Below are 26,227 nucleotides of genomic sequence, written 5' to 3' on the forward strand. Positions count from 1 at the left end.
AGTGGGCGTGGGATTTTCCCTCCGCTCTTCCGGGTTGACTGCGACGTCGAACACTTTCCACGTATTAGACGCCGCGTACGGACGGTAAGACCGTGTTAGCCTCGGGAGAGCTCCGTTCGCACAGACTATCACTCTTACGTTTTTGTCTGTGGTTATTTGCTGTACTTTGTCACGTATACCCGCATTTATCTCTAACTACGTTATTGTGATAATGCTATTATTGTTAAACGAATACCCCCGCGACGGCATAAGTGAATATTATTAACATTTGCGAAGGCACACATTTTGACAGAACTCGTGTGTTGGATGTCATATAGTTGTGCAACTTGGGGCCAGTTGTTTTCCCTTTATTCACAGAGGGCACACATTTTACAAAAAAATATCAAAATCTCGGCACACCACCAATCAAAAATGTCACAGAAAGTGGATACACACTTAGGTCAATTATGTACCTTCTGCCATCCAGTTGTTCTGCATGTCACTGAATGTCGCCACCATAGATAGATAAACAAAATACATTATTTGTAGTAAATAAATATACATATTTTGTAATTAACTGAGTGAAATTGAATAATTTCCTGTGGCACACCTGATGAGCTCTAGTGGCACAGTGTTTGGGAATCACTCGGATAACAACATTTTCCCTCTGGCGATCATTATAAGATATGTCATACAGGGCGCTCCAGTGGTTTAGACATATGTACCTTTGAGGTCACACACGCAATTAACTAGTTTGTGTAACGGCATAATAATACATGACACAGCACAAGAAGCAACGTTCATTTACTGCCGTACTAGCAGTTTTTCATTTTATTGTTTTATATTCGTGGCTTAGAAGCGTTTTCAAAGCGCTATATAATTACTCATATTATTATCCTACTGTCACGATGCGAAGGTATCCGTTTTCACTGGACCCAGTAGGAAGCGGAGGCTATCCATGATACTACTGTGCTGACTCCCTGTATTTACGTGGCCATTTTAGAAGGCCTTGGTCAAGTTTGGTATGTCAAGCAATTGTTTACTGTGTCCTTTCTTTGTTTTTGTGCTGCATAAGCAATATTGGAAAGTGACCTGTTGACCTGTCATCATGGTGATCCGATGTGGTCTAGTCACTGTCAACAAGGAGCCAGGTACAAAACAGTTCAAATCAAATGGATGTTGATTGCAGTACGTCTCACTTGTGCAAAACTTGAAAACCCTCCTTTTCGCCCAAAAATTGCACCTGCTTACTTGTCCAGTTTCTGTACCGCTTGTCCTAATTAGTGTCGCAGGTGAGCTATACAGTTTACTTGTCAGTACATAAACTATTGTTAAGTTAGCTTATCCATACAACAACCAACTGGAAAGCATTATTTCTGTGTAAATGTATTTGGGCAAGAAGTAAACAAATAAACGAAGTATCCCGGTATGAATGGAACCTTGCCATTTGAGCTGCACTATGTGATTGATGTGTGACTGTGTGTGTCTGTGTGTCTGTATTTTAGTTCCTCTGAAGGGCATTGAAGTGGAAGTTGAGGTGAAGGACCACGTGGCCACTGTGGTCTCCACGCTGCACTATGAGAACAAGGAGGACAAAGCCATAGAGGCCATTTTTGTCTTCCCTCTGCCTGCTGATGCTGCTGTTTGCCATTTCAGTGCCAAGATTGGACAAACTGAGATTGTAGCTGATGTGAAGGAGAAACAGGAAGTAAGTGGGACCCCAAAGACGAGCAAACTAAAAAAGACAGTGTGAACACCAAGTGTCGTCCTCTCCAGGCCCGAGAGGAGTACGACGATGCGGTGAGCTCTGGTCAACAGGCCTTTCTGCTGGAGGAGAGTGAGCAGAGCCCAGATATCTTCTCTCTGAGTGTGGGCAGTCTTCCTCCAGGAGAGAGCGCCTCCATCAGGCTGGAGTACGTCACCGAGCTGGCTGTGGAAGCGGACGACGGGCTGAGATTTTGTCTGCCTGTGGTGCTCAACCCTCGCTACCAACCTCAAGGTAGGACAACTATAATCATCTCTTCTTCTTGGTTATCACATTCATCACTTTTTCATCAACACAAATTTGTTTGTTTATTTGCAACTTGTCTACAGTGAGTTGTGTACTCACTAAAAGATAGTGAAGTTGGGCTTTCGGGTGAAATTTCAGGATGAACTTAAAATGCTCTCTAACGTTTACAGATCTTTTGTATACTACTGAGTGCACATGTCCAATTGTTTAATGTTTCAGTACATTTTGTACAACTTGCTGTTGTCTAACTGCTGTTCTTTGATATAAAACACCTACAGTATTGTCGATTTTGCTTTTCACCTCCTTGTCAGAGAAGAGCAAGTTGTGCAAAAAGTAATGAAACATTGAGTATTCAAAACCATAGAGAAGGTCAAATTATGTTAACCTATAATGGTTATAGTAAATTTGGGAAAATTTCACCAAAAAGCTAAATATCTCTAACTCTGTATGACAATGATTCTCAAACCTTTTACAAAAGGTACCACTTCAAAGAATACTTGGCTCTTCTAGTACCACACTAATGACCAACATTAATACAGTAGTGTAGTAGGCCCGTAGTAATTGGTGTTCATCAAAAATGGGGCAGAGGTTTTATTCCTAAAAAGTATATTTATTACTATTGTCAGCCACTGTAACATTATACAGTCTGAACATTGACACTGTGCTTTTATATAGGAAAATAACAAAATATACTTAAATGATTAAATTAAAATGTATTGCACATGAAATTTAAGTTAAAAAAATTAATAAATGTTTTAAAACAGTTCCATAAAATGTATGAAATTTATTCTGCTCAAAAAATAAATACTTGATTTAAAAAAAAGAAGTTTAAGCTACGCTAACATCCAAAGTTTTAATATTTAATTCAGTGATTCTTTCACATACCACTAGAGGGAGTCCGCCTTCTACCAATGCTACTAGTACGACACTTTGAGAATCACTTTTCTATGTGTATTGTATTTACTGTACGATTATGTATAGTATATTGTGATATCACACTTTCACGCTGCATGCGTCCATGTTAGCTGGCAAAAGCTAACTGTGGATGCAAACATTTTGAAAGTTTGGAAACGCGTTACTGGAGTACAACAGCATTAATTGCAACGCTGATGACTGCTGTGGCACAGAATCAGCTGCCCACGATTGCTGAAAAGTTGGATTCATTGGACTGAAGAAGTCCTTTATGGCCAAGGAAGTGGATGAAATAAAAAATTGGCTCGACTTCCTTGCAGAGGAAATCACTGCTATCAGCCTGAGAGCAGAAGGGGATCCTGGAGCTAGTTGAAGAGGTGAAAATGCTCCGCATGCAGAAGGCTGAGAAAAATAAGCGGATCGCCTACCTGGTGAGAAGGGTCGCAGACATGGAGCAGTAAACCAGGATGAATGACGTGATCGTCACCGGGCTCCTTGTCAAACCTAGCACGTACACTTGGGCGGTGAGCAGTACTAGTGAGGGGGAACCTAACGAGATGGATGTGAACTCAACGGAACAAGTGGCTGCTTTCCTGGATTCAAAATCCTAGTGGACTGGACTAATATCGAGACGTTACCTTCTGCCCAGGAAAAGCGCCACCGACAAAGCGTCAATCATTTTAAAGTTCATTAATAGAAAGCATGAAGTTGCCCTATTGAAGCAAGGGAGAAAATTAAAAGGAACTAATGTCTTCATGAACGATCATCTCACTAAGTGGAATGCTTGGATTTTTGCTTTTTGAGAACACAGGGGGAAAATAATGAACAAATTATAAAATATGTATAAAATGGGCCACAAGAGAAGGTTCTGGTTATCAGGAGGGTGGAACTGGAGTAAGAGGTAAAAGCCATCGACACACAACCATGATGCTTACCAGCAAAGCTCACTCATCCTCATCTGAAAAGAATATTTTGAATTTAACTGAGTGGATAACTGATCATGAGCATCTGGAAATGAGAACTTGTGCGTTTAGTGAACACAATCCACAGGAATAACGACAGGAAATATATCCGGAGAATAATTTTTCCCACAGCATTAAAAATGGGTGCCCTTACTACAGTGATGAACAGTTCAACCAGAATATTTAATCAAATAACAAACTATCAATTATCCATTTTAATAGTAGAAGCCTCTATGCCAACTTCAATAACATAAAGATATATTTACAGACATTCACACAACGATTCAGGATTATTGTTACATCAGAAACCTAGATCAGGGCTGATAAAGGGATGGACTTTTGTTTAACAGTTTATTTTTGAAAGGGGACAATGCAATTTCATAAAACACATGAAGTACACATGGTTAAAAAAGCCAGAATTAGCCAGAAGGCTAGTTTTCATCTGTAGTCCCCTGGCCATGATGTAAAAAAGCAGTAAAATACATCTACAAGACAATATAATACAGGATACATAATCAAACTATACTATTAAGAGAGAATAAAACCATATTTTTTTTGATCATAACAAAAAAACAACATAACATACTTGTCTTTTAGTGTTGGCAGCTATAGGTGTTAACTAGCCACATTTTCAGTTTTTTTGTGAAGGCCTTGTATGTTGTAAGCAGTTTAACCTCCTCAGGTACTGAGTTCCACTCACCAGTGCTCCTCACTGACCAGGCTGACTTACTGAAAGTGCTCCTGCGAAGAGGAATGAGACAGTCACCTCTGACAGAGCCTCGAGTGACACGCTCAGAGCTGTTTCTTTGGCTGATGAACTCAGCCACAGGAGCTGGGGCCAAATCATGCAGTACTTTATAAATCAAATTTAAATCTGCAAATATGTGAAGACTGTCCCAGTTTAAAAGACTGTATTTTTGTTTAAATTTCACAGTGATGATAGTGGCTTGGCTTTTTATCCATCACTTTAATTACTTGTTTGTACAAAACTTCTAATGGTTTTTTTGCATTCTGACCAGCCTGGGACCAACTGGTTATGCAATAGTTAAAGTGACTAAGAATCATTGAATGCAGGTAAATTTTTGCAGCTTCAGTTGACATTTCATTCCGAATTGGACGAAAATTTGCGGTTTAATTTGATATTTTTACACAATTTGTCAATATGGGCTTTAAAGGAAAGCTGTGAATCTATTATTAACCCAAGATGTTTGTATTTGCTGACAATTTGCATTTTTTCTCCATTAACAAGTATGTCGGGGTCAGGTGATACTCTATTAGTTTTAGTGAAATACATGCCTACAGTTTTAGAAACGTTTAGCTGTAGACAGCACTCCTGCAACCAAGTTGTGACACAGGACATTGTATTAGTGAGTTTAGCAGCAACAGTATCTTTGGAGCGACCATGAACAAAGAAAACTGTGTCGTCTGCATACATTACGCACTCTGCTTCAGAGCAAACAGTGGGCAAATCGTTGATATAAAGACTAAAAAAAAGGGGGCCTAATATTGATCCCTGAGGGACTCCAGAGGTTAGCCTAAGAGACTCTGATCTGCAGTTGTTAACTGATACAGATTGTGTTCGGTCATGCAGATATGATTCAATCCAGCTCACAGCTTTGCAAGAGAAGTTACATTTTGAGAGCTTGGTAAGAAGAACAGAGTGATTTACTGTATCGAAAGCTTTCCTGAGGTCCAAGAACACCGCCCCTACAACTCCACCCTTGTCGAGAGAAGATTTTATTTTCTCAATGAAGAGGCATGTAGCCATTTCAGTGGAATGCTTGGATCTGAAACCAAACTGCATGGCGTGGAGAGAGGGGGAGCTGCTGATTAAATAATGGACAATCTGCTCTGACACCCATTTTTCTGCAACTTTGGAAATGGTCGGAAGAATGCTTATAGGTCGGTAGTTATTCAGAGAAGTTGAGTCACCGGATTTAAAGACAGGGTATAACAATAGCAGATTTCCAGGCCTTTGGAAAGTGACCAGATGAAATTGAAAGATTAATGATTGAGGCAATAGGAGTAGCAAGAGTTGAACCTAGATCTTTGAGCATGCTCGTGTCCATTCCAAAAACATCCTTTGCCTTAGAGTGTTTGAGTGAATGAATTAAATCGATAACTTTGGTCTCAGTAATATTTGTAATAGTAAAGAACTGCGTTGCAGACAATGCAGGGTATTCCTTCCTTTGTTTTACTGCAAACTTAGAAGAGATTTCTGACACAGATTCAATGAAGTAGTTGTTAAAAGCATCAGCCATCACTTGAGGTTCCGTCAGGATGTTTCCATTTAATTTAATTTGCATTAGTTTTGTTTTGTTATTTTGTGTATCACCCAATAGTTTTTTAATACAATTCCAGGTTATTTTTGAATTTCCCTTCGCACTTTTCAGAGCAGTAATGAAAAAGTCAGCTTTAGATTTTCTTATTTCTTTCACTACCCTATTTCTCAGTGAAATAAAGTGCTGTCTATTGTATCCTGATTTGACCGACAACTTCAAGGAATGATCGCATTCTTTCATCAGTTTCAGAATAAATGTGTTTAACCAAGGAAGGCCATTCTTTCTAGCTTTTAGTTTAATTATCCGTGTAAATTGTATAATAATTTCTTGTATTTTGTTGGCAAATTTAGAACAATCCTCATCTAAATTTTTACCAGCGGGTAATACATCCCAGTTTACTTCTTGGATAGAATCTTGGATATTTTGTTGTTCATGTTTTAGTATCCTATTGGATTCAGTGGTGGCTAAGGGTTTGAAGCGCTTTTTATTTAATTTTCTTGTGACCATTATAAGATTGTGATCAGACAATCCTGTGAGCATATTGTATGGCTTCAAGATCCTTTCTGGCCTATTAGTAAAGGCTAGATCAATCTGAGTTCGGGTGGAGTTTGTAATTCTCGTAATAACCGGAGTCATATCCATATCATCCATAACCCTTTTCCATTTTTTCCTAACTTTGTTAACTTCCCAATTAACATTTACGTCACCCATTATTATCACCTCTTTTGCAAGATTGAGTTGTTTCAGTAACATTTCCAGCTTTTCATAGAAAGCGGCATTTGATGAGGGAGGCCTATAAATAACTACAAGAATAAAAGACATTTGCTGTGACAAAGAAACAGTTAGTCCAAGAAATTCTAATCCATTCTCATCTGTAACATGTATTTCATTACAATTAAAAGTGTCCTTGGCATAAATCATAACACCTCCTCCCTTAGAACCCTGTCTGTCGTTTCTAAACATTTTATAACCAGGTACAGATAGTACTGCTGAGGGCGAAGATCCATGTCTCAGATAGGCAGACGAAGTCAATATTTGAGTCAGTGAGAAGGTGATTGACCTGATCACTTTTCGTTAAAATGCTTTGTATATTTAAGTGTGCACAAAGAATGCCTTTTGGTTTACGTGTTGAGTCCCATATTAATTTAGAGTTATTAACGGTTTGGAACGCCCTCCATTTCCGGTGCTTTAGTATTGCGGGGTTTGGCAGCCCCCTGTTTCTTTTATTGGCAATGTTTGCATATAGCTTTACGCTGCCTGCTTCCGCATCAGCCGGCAGCGGTGGAGGCCCAGCCGTCGGTGGTGGTGGAGGCCCAGCCGTCGGTGGTGCTGGAGGCCCAGCCATCGGTGGTGGTGGAGGCCCAGCCGTCGGTGGTGGAGGAGGCCCAGCCGTCGGTGGTGGTGGAGGCCCAGCCATCAGAGGTGGAGGCCCATTGGCACACATGATAACACAGCAAGACAAGAAGAAACCGCATCAAAAAGGTTGTTTGGAATCATACGCCCAATATTGAGCCATTTTGACAAGAAAGCAGTTGAAGAAGTTGCGACTTTTGCGAGGACCAAGAAAAGCCCAATTGGCACGCCAGCTAGCTAGCTAGCTGGCTGGCTGGCTGACTGTCGACAAGTTCCCAAATACAGAGTGGCGTCCAAACACCAGAAAGTTTACCTTGCCTGTGCGCGGCTGGGCTTCGTCTTCGACGGAGCCGGCAAATTCGGTCACTTCGTCCTTCGTGCGCCGCCGACGAGGAGCTCCCTCCGCCGCGGTGTGACCAACTAGCTGGCGGCACGTTAGCTCGGCGGCTAGCGAGGTTAGCCGAGTAGAAAGAGGAGGACGCGTTTCACTTCGGCGGACTTCGCTGCCTCGCCAAAAGGTCCGCCGCGCCGGCCGGTTCCCTCACACCTGGGCGATGGGTTGTGCTCTTCGAAGAGGAAACCGACACTTCGAGTTCATCCAGACAGAAGCGCTGCACGTTCTTTGAGCTGGAAGATAAGGGGCAAGGCCGAAAACCAACATTGAATGTCCGTGACCATCGATCCCTCAGGTGGCACTACTTTAAAAACTCAGAAACACTTTAGAAAACCATTGTCATTTAACACAATTTGTCGCTACATCTACAAATGTAAGTTAAAACTCTACCATGCAAAGCAAAAGCCATTAGCCATATATCAAGAAAAGTGTGCTGTGATCTGACGAGTCCACATTTCAAATAGTTTTTGGAAATCATGGATGTCGTGTCTTTCGGACCATAAAGGAAAAGGACCATCTGGATTGTTATCAGTGCAAAGTTCAAAAACCACCATCTGTGATGCTATGGAGATGTATTAGTGCCCATGGCATGGGTAACTTGCACATCTGTAAAGGCACCATTAATGCTAAAATCTAGATACAGGTTTTGGAGAAACACATGCTACCATCCAAGCAACATCTTTTTCAGCGGCATCACCTCTCTTTCAGCAAGACATGCCATTCTGCACGTGTTACAACAGTGTGGATGAGTATATTTTACAGTGGTAAACATGCCCCTGTCACAGCTTTTTTGGAACGTGTTGCAGGCATCAAATTAAAAAGGAGTGGATATTTGCAAAAAATAAATAAATTTAATCAGTTGGAACATTAAATATCTTGTTGTCGTAGTGTATTCAATTGAATAAAGGTTGAAAAGGAATTGCAGATCATTGTATTCTGTTTTTATTTACATTTTACACAAAGTTCCAACTTCATTGGAATTGGGGTTTATATTATTGAATTCATGTTCAAAATAAACATTCAAAACAAAAAACATATAATGTATATTATCCTGTTTTGCAAACTAGGATGTAACCCAGCTGATTTTGGGGGTGATAATGCTAAAATATTGTCACATACTGTAATGGCGAAAGATAATAATACTATTATGAAAAATTATAAATATAGGTAATATAATATAAGTAACACAAATCATAGGTCTGGTTATCTGCTTTGAACAATTTTACTGTGTGCGCAGTACATGTATTTCAGTGTAACTTAAATTTGCTTTAACATGTTCAGAAGCAGGTGGCACGGTGGCCGACTGGTTAGAGCGTCAGCCTCACAGTTCTGAGGACCTGGGTTCAATGCCCGGCCCCGCCTGTGTGGAGTTTGCATGTTCTCCCTGTGCCTGCGTGGGTTTTCTCCGGGCACTCCGGTTTCCTCCCACATCCCAAAAACATGCATGAATTGGAGACGCTAAATTGCCCGTGGGCATGACTGTGAGTGCGAATGGTTGTTTGTTCCTATGTTCCCTGCGATTGGCTGGCAACCAGTTCAGGGTGTACCCCGCCTCCTGCCCGATGACAGCTGGGATAGGCTCCAGCACGCCCGCGACCCTAGTGAGGAGAAGCGGCTCAGAAAATGGATGGATGGATGTTCAGAAGCTTATAGCTACTGTACTTGTAACTTTTTATACTTTTGTGGGATTTTGCGCATTCATTTAAATTATGAATATTCCTTTTTTACAGGGAGTGAAGGTCGCGGCATCCAGGTGACATCTGTTCCCGCCTCTCTAGTGCCTTACAGTCTGTCCTTCTCTGCCCGGGTGTCCTCCCCTCGTCAGGTCTCCAAAGTGGACTCCAAGTGTTCCCTGGAGCCCCTGCAGTACCTCAACAAGGAGCAAACCCAGGCGCTCGTACGTAGAAAACTCATGTGTTCTGCTGTTTCTTGCATTTGAGGCATGTTATTTATTCATGTTGTTGTTGTTGTTTTCAGATTAAACTGGCTGCAGGACACAAGTTTGACAGGGATGTCGAGCTGTTGATTTACTACAAGGATGCTCACCAGCCAACTGCTGTGGTGGAGGCAGGAAAGCCGTCCGCCAAGCCTGGTGTGTTAAAAATAGTTCATTCATTGTGTTTGGATGCTTTCTAATGCTTCAAATTCACCTTTCTTTTTCTGTTGTGATTCAGGCACACTGATGGGGGATGCGGTGGTGATGCTGAGTCTGTACCCTGAGTTCCCCCAGGCAGTGATGTCTTCACTTGCCACAAGTGGAGAGTTTGTGTTCTTACTGGACCGATCCGGAAGTATGCAAGGTGCTCGCATCAGCAGTGCCAGGGTAATCAGAATGTCAATGACGCCATTAAGCGCTTCTATTTCCATTGGAAAGGTGCCCAGAATATTTTTTTTCGCTGTATATTATGGTACACGTGTAGGGTTGAGCTAAAACAGACTGCTGTCCATTGATTGTATGTATTGATTGAATGTAATGGAGGAATGGAATGGGAAGAAATCAAAAATGTCATTGAAAAAATACAGATGGCGTGCAGGCCTTTTACATAGAGTTGACAATGCTATCCCCATCCTGCCTGCAATAGAAACGCTGATCAGGGTTTAACATTCAGAATACTACTGTTTTGAACAAAACTGAACTGTACTCCTTGGTGGAAATGTGGTTGTCATTCATTTGTCCCTATAGTTTCCTTCACTCTTTATGTCTCAATTTGACGCAGGATACTCTGCTGCTACTTCTGAAAAGCTTGCCAGTGGGCTGCTACTTCAACATTTACAGTTTTGGCTCCTCCTTTGAACATATCTTCCCGTAAGAACCGACCCTTCGTCAGTCCAATGCACATCAACACCTTGTTTGATCTCTTGTACGTACATACTTGTGTGTATTGTGATGGCAGTAACAGTATGGAGTACAGTGAGAAGACCATGGAACAGGCTCTGAAAAAAGTCAAGGAGATGCAGGCTAACCTGGGAGGAACAGAGATACTTCACCCCCTCCAACACATTTACAGCCAGCCCTGCATTCCCAGTCAACCACGACAAGTAGGTCGGCAATCAGGGACACTTTGCTGGCCTAAACATTATCGGAAGCTTTGACCTACTGTTACAACTTAAATTATAATATTTGTTACATGAAATTGTATTATTTCATTTGCAACAATCTATTCTCTTCATTTTGTAGCATTTCTCAAAGCTGCGTCTAGTACATATACTCTATGTAGATGTTTGACATATTGTCCAATCAGATTTTAGCCTCTTTTTGCTGACATCTCAATGTAATCAGCCCAGGGCTTTCAGAATTAGTAGTGCTGGCTGATTTAACTTAAACTACATTAGCAAAGGGACTTTTTCTTCAACCAATCATCATTGGCGAGCTGGTCCTCAATGACAGCAGTATTTCTCCATCCTCTCATTGGTTGGTCAGAGCAAAACTTGTTCCAGCCAATTTTGAGGATCAAAACCTATCTCTAGCGATCTGCGCACATTCATACATTTAATAATCAGCATCTTTGATGAGTATGACATTTTATTTGTTTATATTAGATCAATATTGATTGTGAGCTGTTTCAGCTGAATGTACGTAACTGTGTAGTTGTAGAGTATTGATATTCTTTTTATAATTGCAGTCTAATAGTGGTAGTGTTCAGAGGTGAATTATGTCTGGTACATATTGCATGGTCTGCCACTCCGACTGCTAATATTTGGCTTCACAAAGACTATGTAGCTTATAACACACAGACACACCCATTGAATATATGTGAAACAAGCTGAGCAGGTAGCTCTTGCCAACTGCTTGCCAAAACCTTTTGTGTGCACTTTGACTGAAAAGGACAGTTGTTATGTGACACTTCTCTGACAGAATAATCATAGAAAGCATGCTGTGTCACTTTTAAGTCGAACGTAAACTCTCCTCCCAGCTCTTTGTTTTCACTGACGGCGAAGTGGGGAACACCAAAGAGGTTACAAGCTTGGTGAAGAAGAATTCTAGTTCCCACAGGTCAAACCATTTATACACTATAAATGCCCGCATCATGCTATGTCTCGTGCCATTGTCTGTTTGAACCGAAGTGACTGTATTTCAGGTGTTTTTCTTTTGGGATTGGACAAGGAGCCAGCACTGCTCTCATCAATGGTTTGGCTAAGGAGGGAAGAGGTCATGCTCAGTTCATCACAGGTGCTGACAGGATGCAACCAAAGGTTCGTGAGCCAAATGATTGCGGCAAATCCTACAGTACAACATGATATCTCAAAGACATAATGGAAAACCTTGAATTGAATCATTGCTTTTGTTACACCAGGTGATGCAGTCACTGCAGTTTGCGTTGCAACCAGCAGTGGAGGACATCTCGGTCACATGGGATTTGCCAAAGGGAGTGTCTGTCACGCCTCTGTCTCCGCCATTCACAAATATTTTCCAGGGTCAACGGTCGCTCATTTATGCTCAACTCACTGGACAGGTAGGAAATCTCTGAGTAAACCACCAACCCTATTCACAAAAGGATTGATTCACAAATCATGCCTCTTATGAGATGTTTTGGACGTTTCAATCCATCTAAATTTCTGACAACCATTGAAGGTGCTTATGTTCAGGAGAGGGAAGTCATCATCAAACTTGTTACAAGGATTTCACAGTTTTCGGAATGGTTTTATATACAGTTGAACCTCTAAAGTCAAATGAAATGTGATCCGAGATGCTCGTCAATGTCAGATTTGTTTGGATTTCATAACAATTGGTCCCTTAAGAAATGATCTCCTCCAGAAACAAACTGTCTTCTTTAAAACCATTAACTGTAAAGGCATTTTAACCTTCTTAACTGCCCTAAAGCTATAAAAACTGTGGGGAAAGGATAAAATGTGTAGTCATTGCTGACTTGATGACCCACAGCGAACATAGGGATGTACGGTAATGTACCTTTTGCTTTTGAGATTCTGTTCTTTTTTTATTATTATTGTCAATGTAACCATACTATACTGAGCACCCTAGACCACTGCCAATTTACCGCTGCGTGGCAAACGCCAGTTACGGGCATTTGCCTTGAAGACAAAACACAGATAGATCACTTTCCTGTGTACATTTTACATTTTTAAAAATGTGTTCTTCTTTTATTATTATTATTGTCAATGTGTCGTTGACTTTAGCCATATTGTAGCCTACTGAGCACTCAGGACAGAGACACGTGTACCACGTTCCGACATTGCAATGAATTGTATCTATCTATCCATATACAGTTTATACAGGTACAGTAAACTCTATCTATCTGACCCTCTTCTGTGTTGACACACATAAAAAAAAAGTGTGCTTTTCCTTAAATGTTGGTCTTCAAACGCAGAGTTCTGAATGCAAGTGATTCTTCCTTTGGAGTTTTGCCATGTGATTTCTAACCCTGCAATATTTTCTCAGAGTTCGGAGGAAACTGATGATTGTGTAACTGTGAAGTACAGCCTGGCAGGCCATCTTTTCCAGAGCAAGCTTGGCTTCACTCTACAACCCACAGAGGACACTGGGTAATGCAGGCTTTATTCATGTATTGGACACACCACTGCAGGATGTCTGCCTCACTGTTGAAAGGGTTTGGGTTTGAATCTCAACTCAGGCCTGACTCGTTTGCCGGTGGAGTTTGCATGTGTTTGCCTTCTTGAGTGGGTTTTCTCTGGGTACTCCAGCTTCTTCCACATTTCTAAAACATGCATGTTAGGTTCATTGAAGACTAAATTGTCCTTCTGTGTGAATGTAAGAGTGAATGGTTGTTTGTCTATAAACTGTATGTGCCTAGTCTGACGACCAGTGCAGGGAGTACCCTGCCTCTCGCTCCAAGTCAGCTGAGATAGGCTCCAGCTCACCTGCTAACCTAATGAGGGCAAGCGCTATAGAAAATGGATGTATGGATTTACACGTTAGTAAAAAATTAATAAATACATAAAAAACAAAAAGTATGGTACAGTTAAATCCAGAAGTTTACATACGCTATGTGAAAAGAAATATGCCTTTTTTTTTCAAACTGTCTGACATAAAATCTGACTAAACCGTTCCTGTTTTCGGATTAGCAAAACTATTTCCATTAGAAAAATGCCAGAAAACTAAGTTGAAGGATTTTTGTTTTTAGACATTTTTAATGACTTTCTTCAAAGTCAGAAGTTCACATACATTTCATTAGTATTTGGTAACATTGCCTTTAAACTGTTTTACCTGAGTCAAGCGTTTTGGAAATTCTTCCACAAGCTTCTCACAATAGTTGGCATGAATCTTTGCCCATTCCTCCTCAGAGAATGTGTGTAACTGAGCTAAGTTTGTGGGCCACCTTGTTCACACATGCCTTTTCGGGGCTGTTGGTAAATGGTGAATAGGATTGAGAGCAGGGCTTGGTGATGGCCACTCCTAAAGATTGACTCTGTTATCCTGAAGCCAATTTATTCATTGTCCATTTGGAAGACCAATTGCACCCAAGCTTTACCTTCTTTAACTTGTTACTTCAGTATTTCCACACAATGTTCATTCCCCGTGATGCCATCTATTTTGTGAAGTTTACCAGTCCCTCCTGCAGCAAAGGAGGGATGGTGTTGAGGCTTGTAAGCTTCCCTCTTTTTCCTCCAAATGTAACGACGTTCATTATGGCCAAACAGTTCATCAGACCACAGGACATGGCTCCAAACATTAAGGTCTCTGTTCCTGTTTGCATTTGCAAACTGTAATCTGTCTTTTTTTAATGTTTCTTTTATAAGTAATAATGGCTTCTTCCTGGCGGAGCGGCCTTTCATCCCATGTCGATACAGTACTCTTTTTATTCTGGATAATATGCTTCAGATAGCATCTTCACAAGGTCGTTTGCTCTTGTTCTTGGGATAATATGCACAGACATTTCCAAGACTCGGCACGTCTCATAATATCAATACAGAGAGTATGATGGCTGTGGACATTCCCGTGGTGTTTGAACCGGATTTGTGGAAGTCCAGAATTCTCTTTCTCATATCTTAGCTGATTTCTTATGACTTTCACATAATGTTACAAAGAAGCAGTGTGTTTTTGTTGTGCCTTCTAATACATCCACAGTTTTGTCTCTAATTAACTTGAATGTTGTCAATAAACCTATCTGAAGCTTCCAAAGACATGACATCGTCATCTGGTTTCCCAAATTGTTGAAAGACATACATAATCGTACTGTATGTAGACTTCTGACTTAGAAGAAATTAATGAAAAATTCTCACCAAAAAAAATCCTTATTTCATCATTCTGGAATGTAGCGAATTAAATATAAATTATTTATTCAATAATAAATTAAATAATTGAGATATTCCTAATTGACCTAAAACAGGAAAGGTTTAGTCGGACTTATGTCAAACTGTGAGAATATATATCTTTTTTTTTTAAGTTCATGTAAAATTCTGGTTTCAACTGTATGTATACTGAAACAATGATGATCTCATTTTAATGTAGTTAATGTACTTAGTGTGTGCGTGCCATGACCTGTTCTGTTGTATAAATGGCAACAGGTGGATAGACAGGTTGATTATGTACCATAGTGGAAGAGCATTTAATTGTTCTGCCTGGCACTATACTGTATGTCGCTGGCACAGCTGGATGAACAAAGATACATCATTGTTAATAAATAAATAATAATTTTTGGACTTATTAAATGAAATTGGGTAATTTCTTGCAGCACAACTGCTGGTCTCCCAGGGTGCACTAACGTGTGAGCACAGTAGTTGGGAATTACTGCTCAAGGGAGATTACTCCAAAAACAGCACTAAAAAGAGAAATGAATCCCTACTCTGTAATACAGTAAATATTAATAAAGCTTGTGATAGTTCTGATATAGTATGTACCTCTTTTCTTTCTGCAGATTAACAGTCCACAGGCTAGGTGCTCGAACTCTGATTCGTGATCTGGAGACCAAGGAGACAGAGAAAGATGGAGAAGTGAAGAAAAAGGTGGTGGATGTCAGCATCCAATCAGGAGTGAGCAGCTCCTTCACCGCCTTTATTGCCATCAACAAAGGCAGCAGGAAAGCCATTCAAGGACCTCTGCTGCACAGACGTATTCCAGTAGCCCGTGAGTGCTTAAAAAAAAGTGTCCCCCACTCCGACAAAGTTAGCAAAACAAAATGGTCACTTTGTGATTACAGTGAACCCCCACATACTCACTGTTAGGGACCCGCGGATTCACCCATTCACAGTTGTGGTTTTTGGGGTTTTTTTCGATTGAAAAAAAAAAATCCTAATTTTTTCATCCATCCATCCATTACCTGAGCTGCTTATCCTCACAAGGGTCGCGGGAGCGCTGGAGCCTATGCCAGCTATCATCGGGTAGGAGGCGGGGTACACCCTGAACTGGTTCCCAGTCAATCGCAGGGCACATACAAACAAACAACCAGTCGGTTTTGGTGGTGAACCAACCCCAAAAACGCATATTGGTGGTTTATCCCCGCTTATTCAGTATTTTACTTAATTTCTTTCCAGTGCAATTATAATATGCGTCAATTATCCATGGATTTTTGCGATTCGTCCTCCGGCCCAGTCCCTATCCCCTGCGAATAGCAGGTGTCCACTGTACATGTTCACTCATGATTCTTTCAGCTACCGAGTTGAGGAAAAGATGAAGGCTGCTACCAGATACACTCTATTTGCAATGAATCATTTGAATGCATTTCAATTATTTGTCCATCTGACAAATTAGTTTAACAAACTGAAAGATGTCTTTATTAACAGTCACTTTTTTTCCAAAAGGATATTGTTGCCCTCTAATTCTCACGTATCTTTAAAGGGTTTTTGAGCTCATTTCAGGCAACTAGCATCATGCAGCCGGGGATTGGAAAGAATAATAACATTTTCTTGCAGCTACATATTAAATTCCTAAGGATGGGTAGTTATGTTATATACCATAATTTCTTGTGTATAATATGCTGTTGAATATAATATGCACCCCCAAAATCACATTTCCGCAGCCTTCCTATGTATAATACGCACCCTATAATTGCTGGTAACCATGCTCAAAAATTATTCATTATCCCTATTTTATTAGGCTTTTTCAAATAAATATTCTAACGGCACAGTGGATGACTGGTCAGAGCGTCTGCCTCACAGTTCTGAGGACCGGGGTTCAATCCCCGGCCCCGCCTGTGTGTAGTTCGCATGTTATCCCCGTGCCTGCGTGGGTTTTCTCCGGGCACTCCGGTTTCCTCCCACATCCGAAAAACATGCTTGGTAGGTTAATTGACAACTCTAAATTGCCCGTAGGTGTGACTGTGAGTGCAAATGGTTGTTTGTTTGTATGTGCCCTGCGATTGGCTGGCAACCGGTTCAGGGTGTACCCCGCCTCCTGCCTGATGATAGCTGGGATAGGCTCCAGCATGCCCGCGACCCTTGTGAGGATAAGCGGCTCAGAAAATGGATGGAAATAAATATTCTGCTCTGTCTGCATTCGTTGACAAAATGAATTTCGTTCTGTTGGATAACGTTCGTGTCGCTTCCTCACCATTTCTACTCATTTTCATATTAACAAAGGAAAGATGATGATCAACTCTAATCAATGCTCAAGGAAAGTCATGCTTACCTTTATCCTTCATGAGCTTCAAGGCTTTGAGACTAAGTTCTAAAGTGCTGATTGCAAAGCCGCTTCCCCTCCGTTCTGCTAATATGTCTAGTAGCTTCTTCTCCATCTCTGGAAACTGGGCCACTTTCCGACATCCTGAAGCGCTTGTGTTTTTTCTTGTAGGGGCTTCTCGAACTGCCAGGCTGCTTCACAGTTCCCTAGTGATTCGACAACAGTGATCACTTTATTCGTAAAAGCAGCAGAGTAACTTGCCATTTTCCTCGACATTTTTTAACTTGGGAGATGTGCTCTGTGAAATGGCAGTACAAGAAGTAAATCTGTCTTCTCTTAAACTAAGACGCTAAATCCGATGCCGTCAACACGACGCGGTAGCAATAGATAGGATAGGAATAACAGATGTCAGTATGGCGGTGCCTGTGAGGCTGTCATAATTCTCCGTGACCAGTGAAAATGATGTTACGCTATTATATATAAATGTGTAACTTGCTTTCCTTGCTACCTTATGAACTGAAAAAAACCTAAAAGTTTTGTAACACCTTTTAACAATTTTCTTTTTAAACTGAAGCCAGTTCACCACTTTTGTATTGCAATCTGATTTTCAAATGTTTCCACATTGTGTTATTTATAATTGAAAATAACCAAATCGATATTGTATTCTTTAAATGTTCTTTCTTTTTTATACCAAAGGCATTTGCTCTACATCACAGCGTCCATCTTCAGGTAAGTAACACAGAGCACACAGTCGCAGTTTAGCACTTTTGAAATTATAATTTATTTTAACTGCTTGCCCATCATTTTATAAATCACCCAAAAAACATGTTTAGTGTTTCTTATTTTGCTAGGTAATTCTCTTGTTGTATGTATCAAAGATTTGTTCAGATTCTGCTACTGTTTGGAACAATTAATGCAGGTGTTAGCAACAAAAGAACAAAATTATGTGGGAAAATATAACCGCTGCTGTTAATTCTGTTGGATTGACGAGCTCTCTCAGAAATAAAAAAATAAAATGGTTTGACATTAAACTCAATGCCAAAAACTTCATCACAGCCCATGCATGAGAATGAACTGAAGGAGGACAACCAATTAATATGTATAACCGTATTGAAAGCATTATTGGAGACACATCACAATACGTGCAGCCAGCCATTCTCAGCTCCTGCTTGGAGGCGCACACCCACAGCTATGCTGTAGAATGAATGAATCGTGTGTTCCTCCAGGCATTGTGGATCGCAAACTATTTGTGCAGCAATTCAATGAAATCCTTTCCTGATCACATAGCTGAATTAGTTGTGTGGTGGTGTTTTAATTGAAATGTGGGTGCAATCTTTGGCTTTAACTATGTTTGGGAAACCCTTGTTTAATTTTGGCTTGTTGGGGATATCTGTACAGGGAGTGGATGTAAGTTGGGGCCACGGAAATGATTGCATCCAACATTGCCGGCATGATTCGGCTTAGTGTTGGTTGTGAAATGTCTCCAATCTCCTGCTGAAATGTCCCGGTGGCCAAAAATCCCAGGGACGACAGGAGCTAAACGTGCACTCGGATGGCTTTGGTGCCCCTCTTCATGCGTTCCCTTTGTAGTTTCCCTGTTCTACCTCAAAGTTTTGTGTTTACGCACGGTCAGAGCTGTGTGTAAATTTATGCAGATCCCCACACACAAGTCCAACTTGATAAATCACATACTTTGCATAGAAATTATCGTACCCAGGGTCAGAAATATCTGTTTTTGCATCTCCAAATGTGACGTGAAATGAAGTCTTTTGGGATATATTCCTTAATTCCATTGCTACCATATGCGATACAGGTTTTGAACCGTTTATTTCTCATAACTCGATGAAGATAGGCTGGAATGATTGCAAATGAAAATTGTGTAGCGAGCAGCGGTAAACAGCTACGCAATCGCTGGTTGGTCAAAAGTCAGTAGGACCTGTTGGCAACTAGCAAACGATAAAATGTGATATGCCAAGCTCACGAACAAATCTATTTAAAAAAAACATTATCCATGTCTTTTGCAAATAAATAATAATTGCAAACACTATAACAGTAACAACAGGTTTATGACGGTAATACTTTGTTGTCCATGACATTTACTTCAGCACTGTAAACATCCATCCATCCATCCATTTTCTGAGCCGCTTCTCCTCACTAGGGTCGCGGGCGTGCTGGAGTTTATCCCAGCTATCATCGGGCAGGAGACGGGGTACACCCTGAACTGGTTGCCAGCCAATCGCAGGGCACATACAAACAAACAACCATTCGTTTAGAGTTGTCAATTAACCTAAACAATTAACCCCACAATTCTGGGGACCGGGGTTCAAATCCTGTGTAGAGTTTGCATGTTCTCCCCGTGCCTGGGTGGGTTTTCTCCGGGCACTCCGGTTTCCTCCCACATCCGAAAAACATGCTTGGTAGGTTAATTGACAACTCTAAATTGCCCGTAGGTGTGACTGTGAGTGCAAATGGTTGTTTGTTTGTATGTGCCCTGCGATTGGCTGGCAACCGGTTCAGGGTGTACCCCGCCTCCTGCCTGATGATAGCTGGGATAGGCTCCAGCATGCCCGCGACCCTTGTGAGGATAAGCGGCTCAGAAAATGGATGGAAATAAATATTCTGCTCTGTCTGCATTCGTTGACAAAATGAATTTCGTTCTGTTGGATAACGTTCGTGTCGCTTCCTCACCATTTCTACTCATTTTCATATTAACAAAGGAAAGATGATGATCAACTCTAATCAATGCTCAAGGAAAGTCATGCTTACCTTTATCCTTCATGAGCTTCAAGGCTTTGAGACTAAGTTCTAAAGTGCTGATTGCAAAGCCGCTTCCCCTCCGTTCTGCTAATATGTCTAGTAGCTTCTTCTCCATCTCTGGAAACTGGGCCACTTTCCGACATCCTGAAGCGCTTGTGTTTTTTCTTGTAGGGGCTTCTCGAACTGCCAGGCTGCTTCACAGTTCCCTAGTGATTCGACAACAGTGATCACTTTATTCGTAAAAGCAGCAGAGTAACTTGCCATTTTCCTCGACATTTTTTAACTTGGGAGATGTGCTCTGTGAAATGGCAGTACAAGAAGTAAATCTGTCTTCTCTTAAACTAAGACGCTAAATCCGATGCCGTCAACACGACGCGGTAGCAATAGATAGGATAGGAATAACAGATGTCAGTATGGCGGTGCCTGTGAGGCTGTCATAATTCTCCGTGACCAGTGAAAATGATGTTACGCTATTATATATAAATGTGTAACTTGCTTTCCTTGCTACCTTATGAACTGAAAAAAACCTAAAAGTTTTGTAACACCTTTTAACAATTTTCTTTTTAAACTGAAGCCAGTTCACCACTTTTGTATTGCAATCTGATTTTCAAATGTTTCCACATTGTGTTATTTATAATTGAAAATAACCAAATCGATATTGTATTCTTTAAATGTTCTTTCTTTTTTATACCAAAGGCATTTGCTCTACATCACAGCGTCCATCTTCAGGTAAGTAACACAGAGCACACAGTCGCAGTTTAGCACTTTTGAAATTATAATTTATTTTAACTGCTTGCCCATCATTTTATAAATCACCCAAAAAACATGTTTAGTGTTTCTTATTTTGCTAGGTAATTCTCTTGTTGTATGTATCAAAGATTTGTTCAGATTCTGCTACTGTTTGGAACAATTAATGCAGGTGTTAGCAACAAAAGAACAAAATTATGTGGGAAAATATAACCGCTGCTGTTAATTCTGTTGGATTGACGAGCTCTCTCAGAAATAAAAAAATAAAATGGTTTGACATTAAACTCAATGCCAAAAACTTCATCACAGCCCATGCATGAGAATGAACTGAAGGAGGACAACCAATTAATATGTATAACCGTATTGAAAGCATTATTGGAGACACATCACAATACGTGCAGCCAGCCATTCTCAGCTCCTGCTTGGAGGCGCACACCCACAGCTATGCTGTAGAATGAATGAATCGTGTGTTCCTCCAGGCATTGTGGATCGCAAACTATTTGTGCAGCAATTCAATGAAATCCTTTCCTGATCACATAGCTGAATTAGTTGTGTGGTGGTGTTTTAATTGAAATGTGGGTGCAATCTTTGGCTTTAACTATGTTTGGGAAACCCTTGTTTAATTTTGGCTTGTTGGGGATATCTGTACAGGGAGTGGATGTAAGTTGGGGCCACGGAAATGATTGCATCCAACATTGCCGGCATGATTCGGCTTAGTGTTGGTTGTGAAATGTCTCCAATCTCCTGCTGAAATGTCCCGGTGGCCAAAAATCCCAGGGACGACAGGAGCTAAACGTGCACTCGGATGGCTTTGGTGCCCCTCTTCATGCGTTCCCTTTGTAGTTTCCCTGTTCTACCTCAAAGTTTTGTGTTTACGCACGGTCAGAGCTGTGTGTAAATTTATGCAGATCCCCACACACAAGTCCAACTTGATAAATCACATACTTTGCATAGAAATTATCGTACCCAGGGTCAGAAATATCTGTTTTTGCATCTCCAAATGTGACGTGAAATGAAGTCTTTTGGGATATATTCCTTAATTCCATTGCTACCATATGCGATACAGGTTTTGAACCGTTTATTTCTCATAACTCGATGAAGATAGGCTGGAATGATTGCAAATGAAAATTGTGTAGCGAGCAGCGGTAAACAGCTACGCAATCGCTGGTTGGTCAAAAGTCAGTAGGACCTGTTGGCAACTAGCAAACGATAAAATGTGATATGCCAAGCTCACGAACAAATCTATTTAAAAAAAACATTATCCATGTCTTTTGCAAATAAATAATAATTGCAAACACTATAACAGTAACAACAGGTTTATGACGGTAATACTTTGTTGTCCATGACATTTACTTCAGCACTGTAAACATCCATCCATCCATCCATTTTCTGAGCCGCTTCTCCTCACTAGGGTCGCGGGCGTGCTGGAGTTTATCCCAGCTATCATCGGGCAGGAGACGGGGTACACCCTGAACTGGTTGCCAGCCAATCGCAGGGCACATACAAACAAACAACCATTCGTTTAGAGTTGTCAATTAACCTAAACAATTAACCCCACAATTCTGGGGACCGGGGTTCAAATCCTGTGTAGAGTTTGCATGTTCTCCCCGTGCCTGGGTGGGTTTTCTCCGGGCACTCCGGTTTCCTCCCACACCAAAAACATGCGTGGTAGGTTGATTGAAGACTCTAAATTGCCCGTAGCTTTGAATGTGAGTGCGAATGGTTGTTTGTTTCTATGTGCCCTGCGATTGGCTGGCGACCGGTTCAGGGTGTACCCCGCCTCCCGCCCGATGATAGCTGGGATAGGCTCCAGCAGCCCGCAACCCTTGTGAGGATAAGCAGTAAAGACAATCAATGGACGGATGGATAGATAGACAGTATACACACACCTGGCTATAGCTCCACTTTTAATAGACAATGTTCATAATAGTCTTATATTATTCACTCTTTGGTCATGTCATATTCCTTCTTTTTTTTATTTATAAAGCTACGTTCTGTGCCCTGGGAGCTCCAGCGAAAGGCAAGTAAAACCAAGCAGGCAAGAATTTGAATATTTTATTTTTTACTAAGTGCCTTTTGAAGGAAAGGATGAAATTTGCCTCTACTGGAAACCTATTTATTGCAACCATCAAACAAACCAGTTGAACAAGTGACGAAAATACTTCTGCTTGGCCTGGATGAAACAGTTGTTTTTCTTCTGTGTTCTTTATCCAACCAGTGAAAAAAGGAAGGAGAGATCTTTTTATGATGAAAAGTCCGTTCTGTCCCCTGAAAAGCGTTGCGGATCCCATCTTTTGTGGAGGAGTACCGTGCAACAGTGCTGAATCTTGTGAGTTGTACATGCACTCGGACACCACCAACTTACATTTAGTTCAATAAACATACCATAGCACAAGTTTATTATCATTTGACTAAACGTTTTGGACCGCTCTCTTGACAACAAAACAGGCAAACCAATGGGTAGGATCATTGCTGCATTAAAATGTACTCAAAACAAACCAAGCAAACACAACACTATAACATCTTTTATTTACTGTGATACTTTTCATTGCTTTCTAAGATGTTCTGAAATATGTTTATTCAGGTTTAAGAAACAAACAATGCAGATTATATGATTACCAAATTGACAAACTATAAGATAAATACAGTGGAACCTGTAATAAAATTACAAAAATTTTACCAAAAAGTGTTGGCGCCGTAGAGGCCAAAAATAACGTTTACATTTATTCTCTCAGACAAAAAAGCATCACAATCACTCGGAAAAAAAATGTCACACTCACCAAAAAACTCACGTGCAGAAAACACTCTGACACAGACACAAAAAAAATCTCTCACCCAACAAAAGTACTAACATGTAAAAAAAAAAAAGCTCTCACACACTAACTCACACTCACCTAAAACCTCTCACTCACACCACTTGACAAAAACCTCTCTCACACACAATAGCACACACATCCACACTGAAAGAATTCTCACACTCACCAAAAACTCTTATACACATCAAAAGAAACTCTCACACACTCTAAGATCTCACACTCACCAAATAAAACTCTTAGTCACCCCCAAAAAACTCTCACCCTCACCAAAAAACTCAAACAAACAAAAAATCTGACACACAGAAAACAAATCTCTCATTCACACCAGAAAAACACACAAAAAAACTCTCACACACTTAGTTTCATTAATTACATCTCTTAAAAGTTAATTTAACACCATGTGATCAACTCTGTGAAATAACCCCTACTCTGAACACCATTTAAATCCAAACGGAAAATGAATGGATGGATGTTTAAATGTTAAAATTACACTTTAGGAGTTAAACTCACCTCTCAAAAATGTAACCCTGAAATATTAACACTCCAACTTTTGCTGTGTCGTGAAAGCTCAGCTCAATAAGCATCTTGCTGTGCCTTTTTGTGACTAAAGCACAGGCTCATGGTAGGAGAAGCACAATGTATGTCAAGTACGAACAGACTGTTTTATTGACGTTTACTATTAACAGTGGTTATCTTATTTTTACACTTACAGTATTTGTTCATTAGTATAAATTTTTTTTTAATGGCAGTTTAATGACAGTTAATGACAGTTGGACCTAGAATGGATTATTTCCCATTGGGAAAAAAAAACATTTCAAGTTAACCAGATGAATTGTTTTGAACCTCACATGTTCCATTGTACAGTATAACAGATATGACTTAGTTGCAACCTATCGACATATTATTATAAAGCATACAAAATATTTGTGCACCAGTAGAGTTCCAGTTGAATATTTGACAATACTTCCTTTCCCCACAACTCAGCCAACGAGAAACCCCGAGACCCTTTGCTGCAGTTGGTCTCCCTTCAGAAGGCGTCAGGCTGCTGGGAGCTAAACCCGGCTCTGGCTGCTGTGCTGCACAAGACCAACAAGCAGGTGGAACAGACCAAGCCAGCAAAGGTAGGACCTTGTCGCAAATGTGCATGACGCCTTTTCCACTTGTTTGTCTAATGTGTTTTCTTCGGTTCGGTTAACCCAGGTGAACGGGAATGTATGGGCCACCGTTCTGGCTCTGGTCTGGCTCCATGGGTTGAAGTCGGATGCTCAAGTCGAATGGAAGCTTCTTGCTCGTAAGGCTGTGTCATGGCTGGTGGCTCAGAATGGTAATTCCCACAGAGATTCCCCCCCCCCTCCCCCCGCACCTGTTTGTTTTTGTTTATCATGAGTGGATAACGTTGTTTGTGTGTGTTTTTTAAAGCACCCTGTATGACAGAGTGTGTCATTGCTGGAAACACTCTGTTGGGCTGCTCCGTGGAAAAAGATGTCCTGGGCCTTTAAGGTGTCCAATACAATGATGGGCCTTCTGCTGATTTACTCCCGTTGCTCTGCACTATTTGCCATTCCTCCACATTTGGTTGTTAATTGGTCTTTAGCAAGTGTGCCTTTTATTATTTTCCTTTATAATGTAGTCAAAATATTAAAATTGATTATTTACAGTATATTTTTATGGTTTACATATACAAAGGTGTTATGGTCGTCTTGAGACTACAGGTGTGTCTCTAAAGAAGGTAATATGAAACTAAGAAACAGGTACAACATTGTGTCGCACATGACTATGGCCAGATGTTGATCTTGAATAGGATTCAACACTCTGTTTATGTTTTCACTGATCTTTCCTCTTTCACTATTTAAAAATAAAGATTCCATCTCAGCTTCATTTTCGTTTAATTTGTGAGCCCTTTATATTTTTATCAGGCTGGGTGCACTGTCTCCCGGTCCACAATTATTTTTATTTTTTATTTTTTTTTGGGGGGGGGGGGGGGGGGGGGGGGGGGCGTGAGCGGTACCAAATAGCCCATGGCCTGGTGGTTGGGAGATTAGCTTTAGGGTGGGGAGGGGCTGCCCCCTTTTCTCTGGGGTTTTCTGGCTGGGCCCGCAGGAGTCGGGCTGGGGAGGACACTCAGCCAGGTGTTCCGGCACTCCAGTATGTTCCCTGGCCCGCCTTGCCTTTCCACCGCCAATTTTTAAAGCACCACATACATTTGCACATCCTTTGGGGACCTGGTTAGCCTGGGTGGGTGGGGGTGAGGGTTGCAGGTCATTATTGCTCTGTGACTGTCCCGCCTCACCACCACCATTCTCCCCAATAATGCAAGACACCCCACCAAACATGATCACATAACAGGGACAATGGTTCCCAGTCGGGGACCTGGTAACCATAGTAATAGGGTGGGTGGTGGGTCTTCACATTTCTCTTGGCTTGACTCCTGGGGCCTGCACCCCCCTCCCCTTTCGGCTCGCTTGTGGCGGGCTGCAAC

At 41.0% G+C, this 26,227-nt stretch overlaps 1 protein-coding gene and 1 long non-coding RNA gene across 3 annotated transcripts; one reads left to right on the plus strand and one right to left on the minus strand.

The window, feature by feature from the left end:
* LOC133482785 (von Willebrand factor A domain-containing protein 5A-like) lies at positions 1-25,626 on the plus strand. 2 transcript variants are annotated; one of them, XM_061783315.1, is made up of 21 exons: positions 2-84; positions 1,055-1,130; positions 1,485-1,687; positions 1,756-1,978; positions 9,624-9,790; positions 9,871-9,985; positions 10,068-10,216; positions 10,611-10,699; positions 10,788-10,932; positions 11,808-11,887; positions 11,973-12,087; positions 12,189-12,347; positions 13,292-13,395; positions 15,729-15,937; positions 18,125-18,157; positions 20,882-20,914; positions 22,920-22,952; positions 23,151-23,261; positions 24,733-24,869; positions 24,949-25,072; positions 25,168-25,626. In XM_061783315.1, the coding sequence occupies exons 2-21, from the start codon at positions 1,088-1,090 to the stop codon at positions 25,245-25,247; spliced, it is 2,352 nt and encodes a 783-aa protein (XP_061639299.1). In that variant the 5' UTR covers positions 2-84; positions 1,055-1,087; the 3' UTR covers positions 25,248-25,626. The 2 variants fall into 2 exon arrangements, with proteins under 2 accessions (XP_061639300.1, XP_061639299.1); XM_061783316.1 differs by lacking the exon at positions 22,920-22,952 and having other exon boundaries at positions 1-84.
* On the minus strand, positions 6,855-20,441 carry LOC133482796 (uncharacterized). The gene is made up of 3 exons (XR_009789953.1): positions 20,195-20,441; positions 17,438-17,634; positions 6,855-8,126 (listed from the first exon to the last, which is right to left on the minus strand). It is a non-coding gene; the product is annotated as an uncharacterized LOC133482796 (long non-coding RNA).
* Positions 25,627-26,227: the final 601 nt, after the last annotated feature.

The sequence above is a fragment of the Phyllopteryx taeniolatus genome, chromosome 8 (assembly GCF_024500385.1).
Source record: "Phyllopteryx taeniolatus isolate TA_2022b chromosome 8, UOR_Ptae_1.2, whole genome shotgun sequence".
Lineage (NCBI taxonomy): Eukaryota > Metazoa > Chordata > Actinopteri > Syngnathiformes > Syngnathidae > Phyllopteryx > Phyllopteryx taeniolatus.

Bases quoted from the DNA above. Each gene is read 5' to 3' on its own strand.
- LOC133482785 (XM_061783315.1), top strand. From the start codon at position 1,088: ATGGTGATCCGATGTGGTCTAGTCACTGTCAACAAGGAGCCAG. The intron at 1,688-1,755 runs GTAAGTGGGACC...CGTCCTCTCCAG, and splicing joins ATGTGAAGGAGAAACAGGAA to GCCCGAGAGGAGTACGACGA. The intron at 10,933-11,807 runs GTAGGTCGGCAA...CTCTCCTCCCAG, and splicing joins TTCCCAGTCAACCACGACAA to CTCTTTGTTTTCACTGACGG.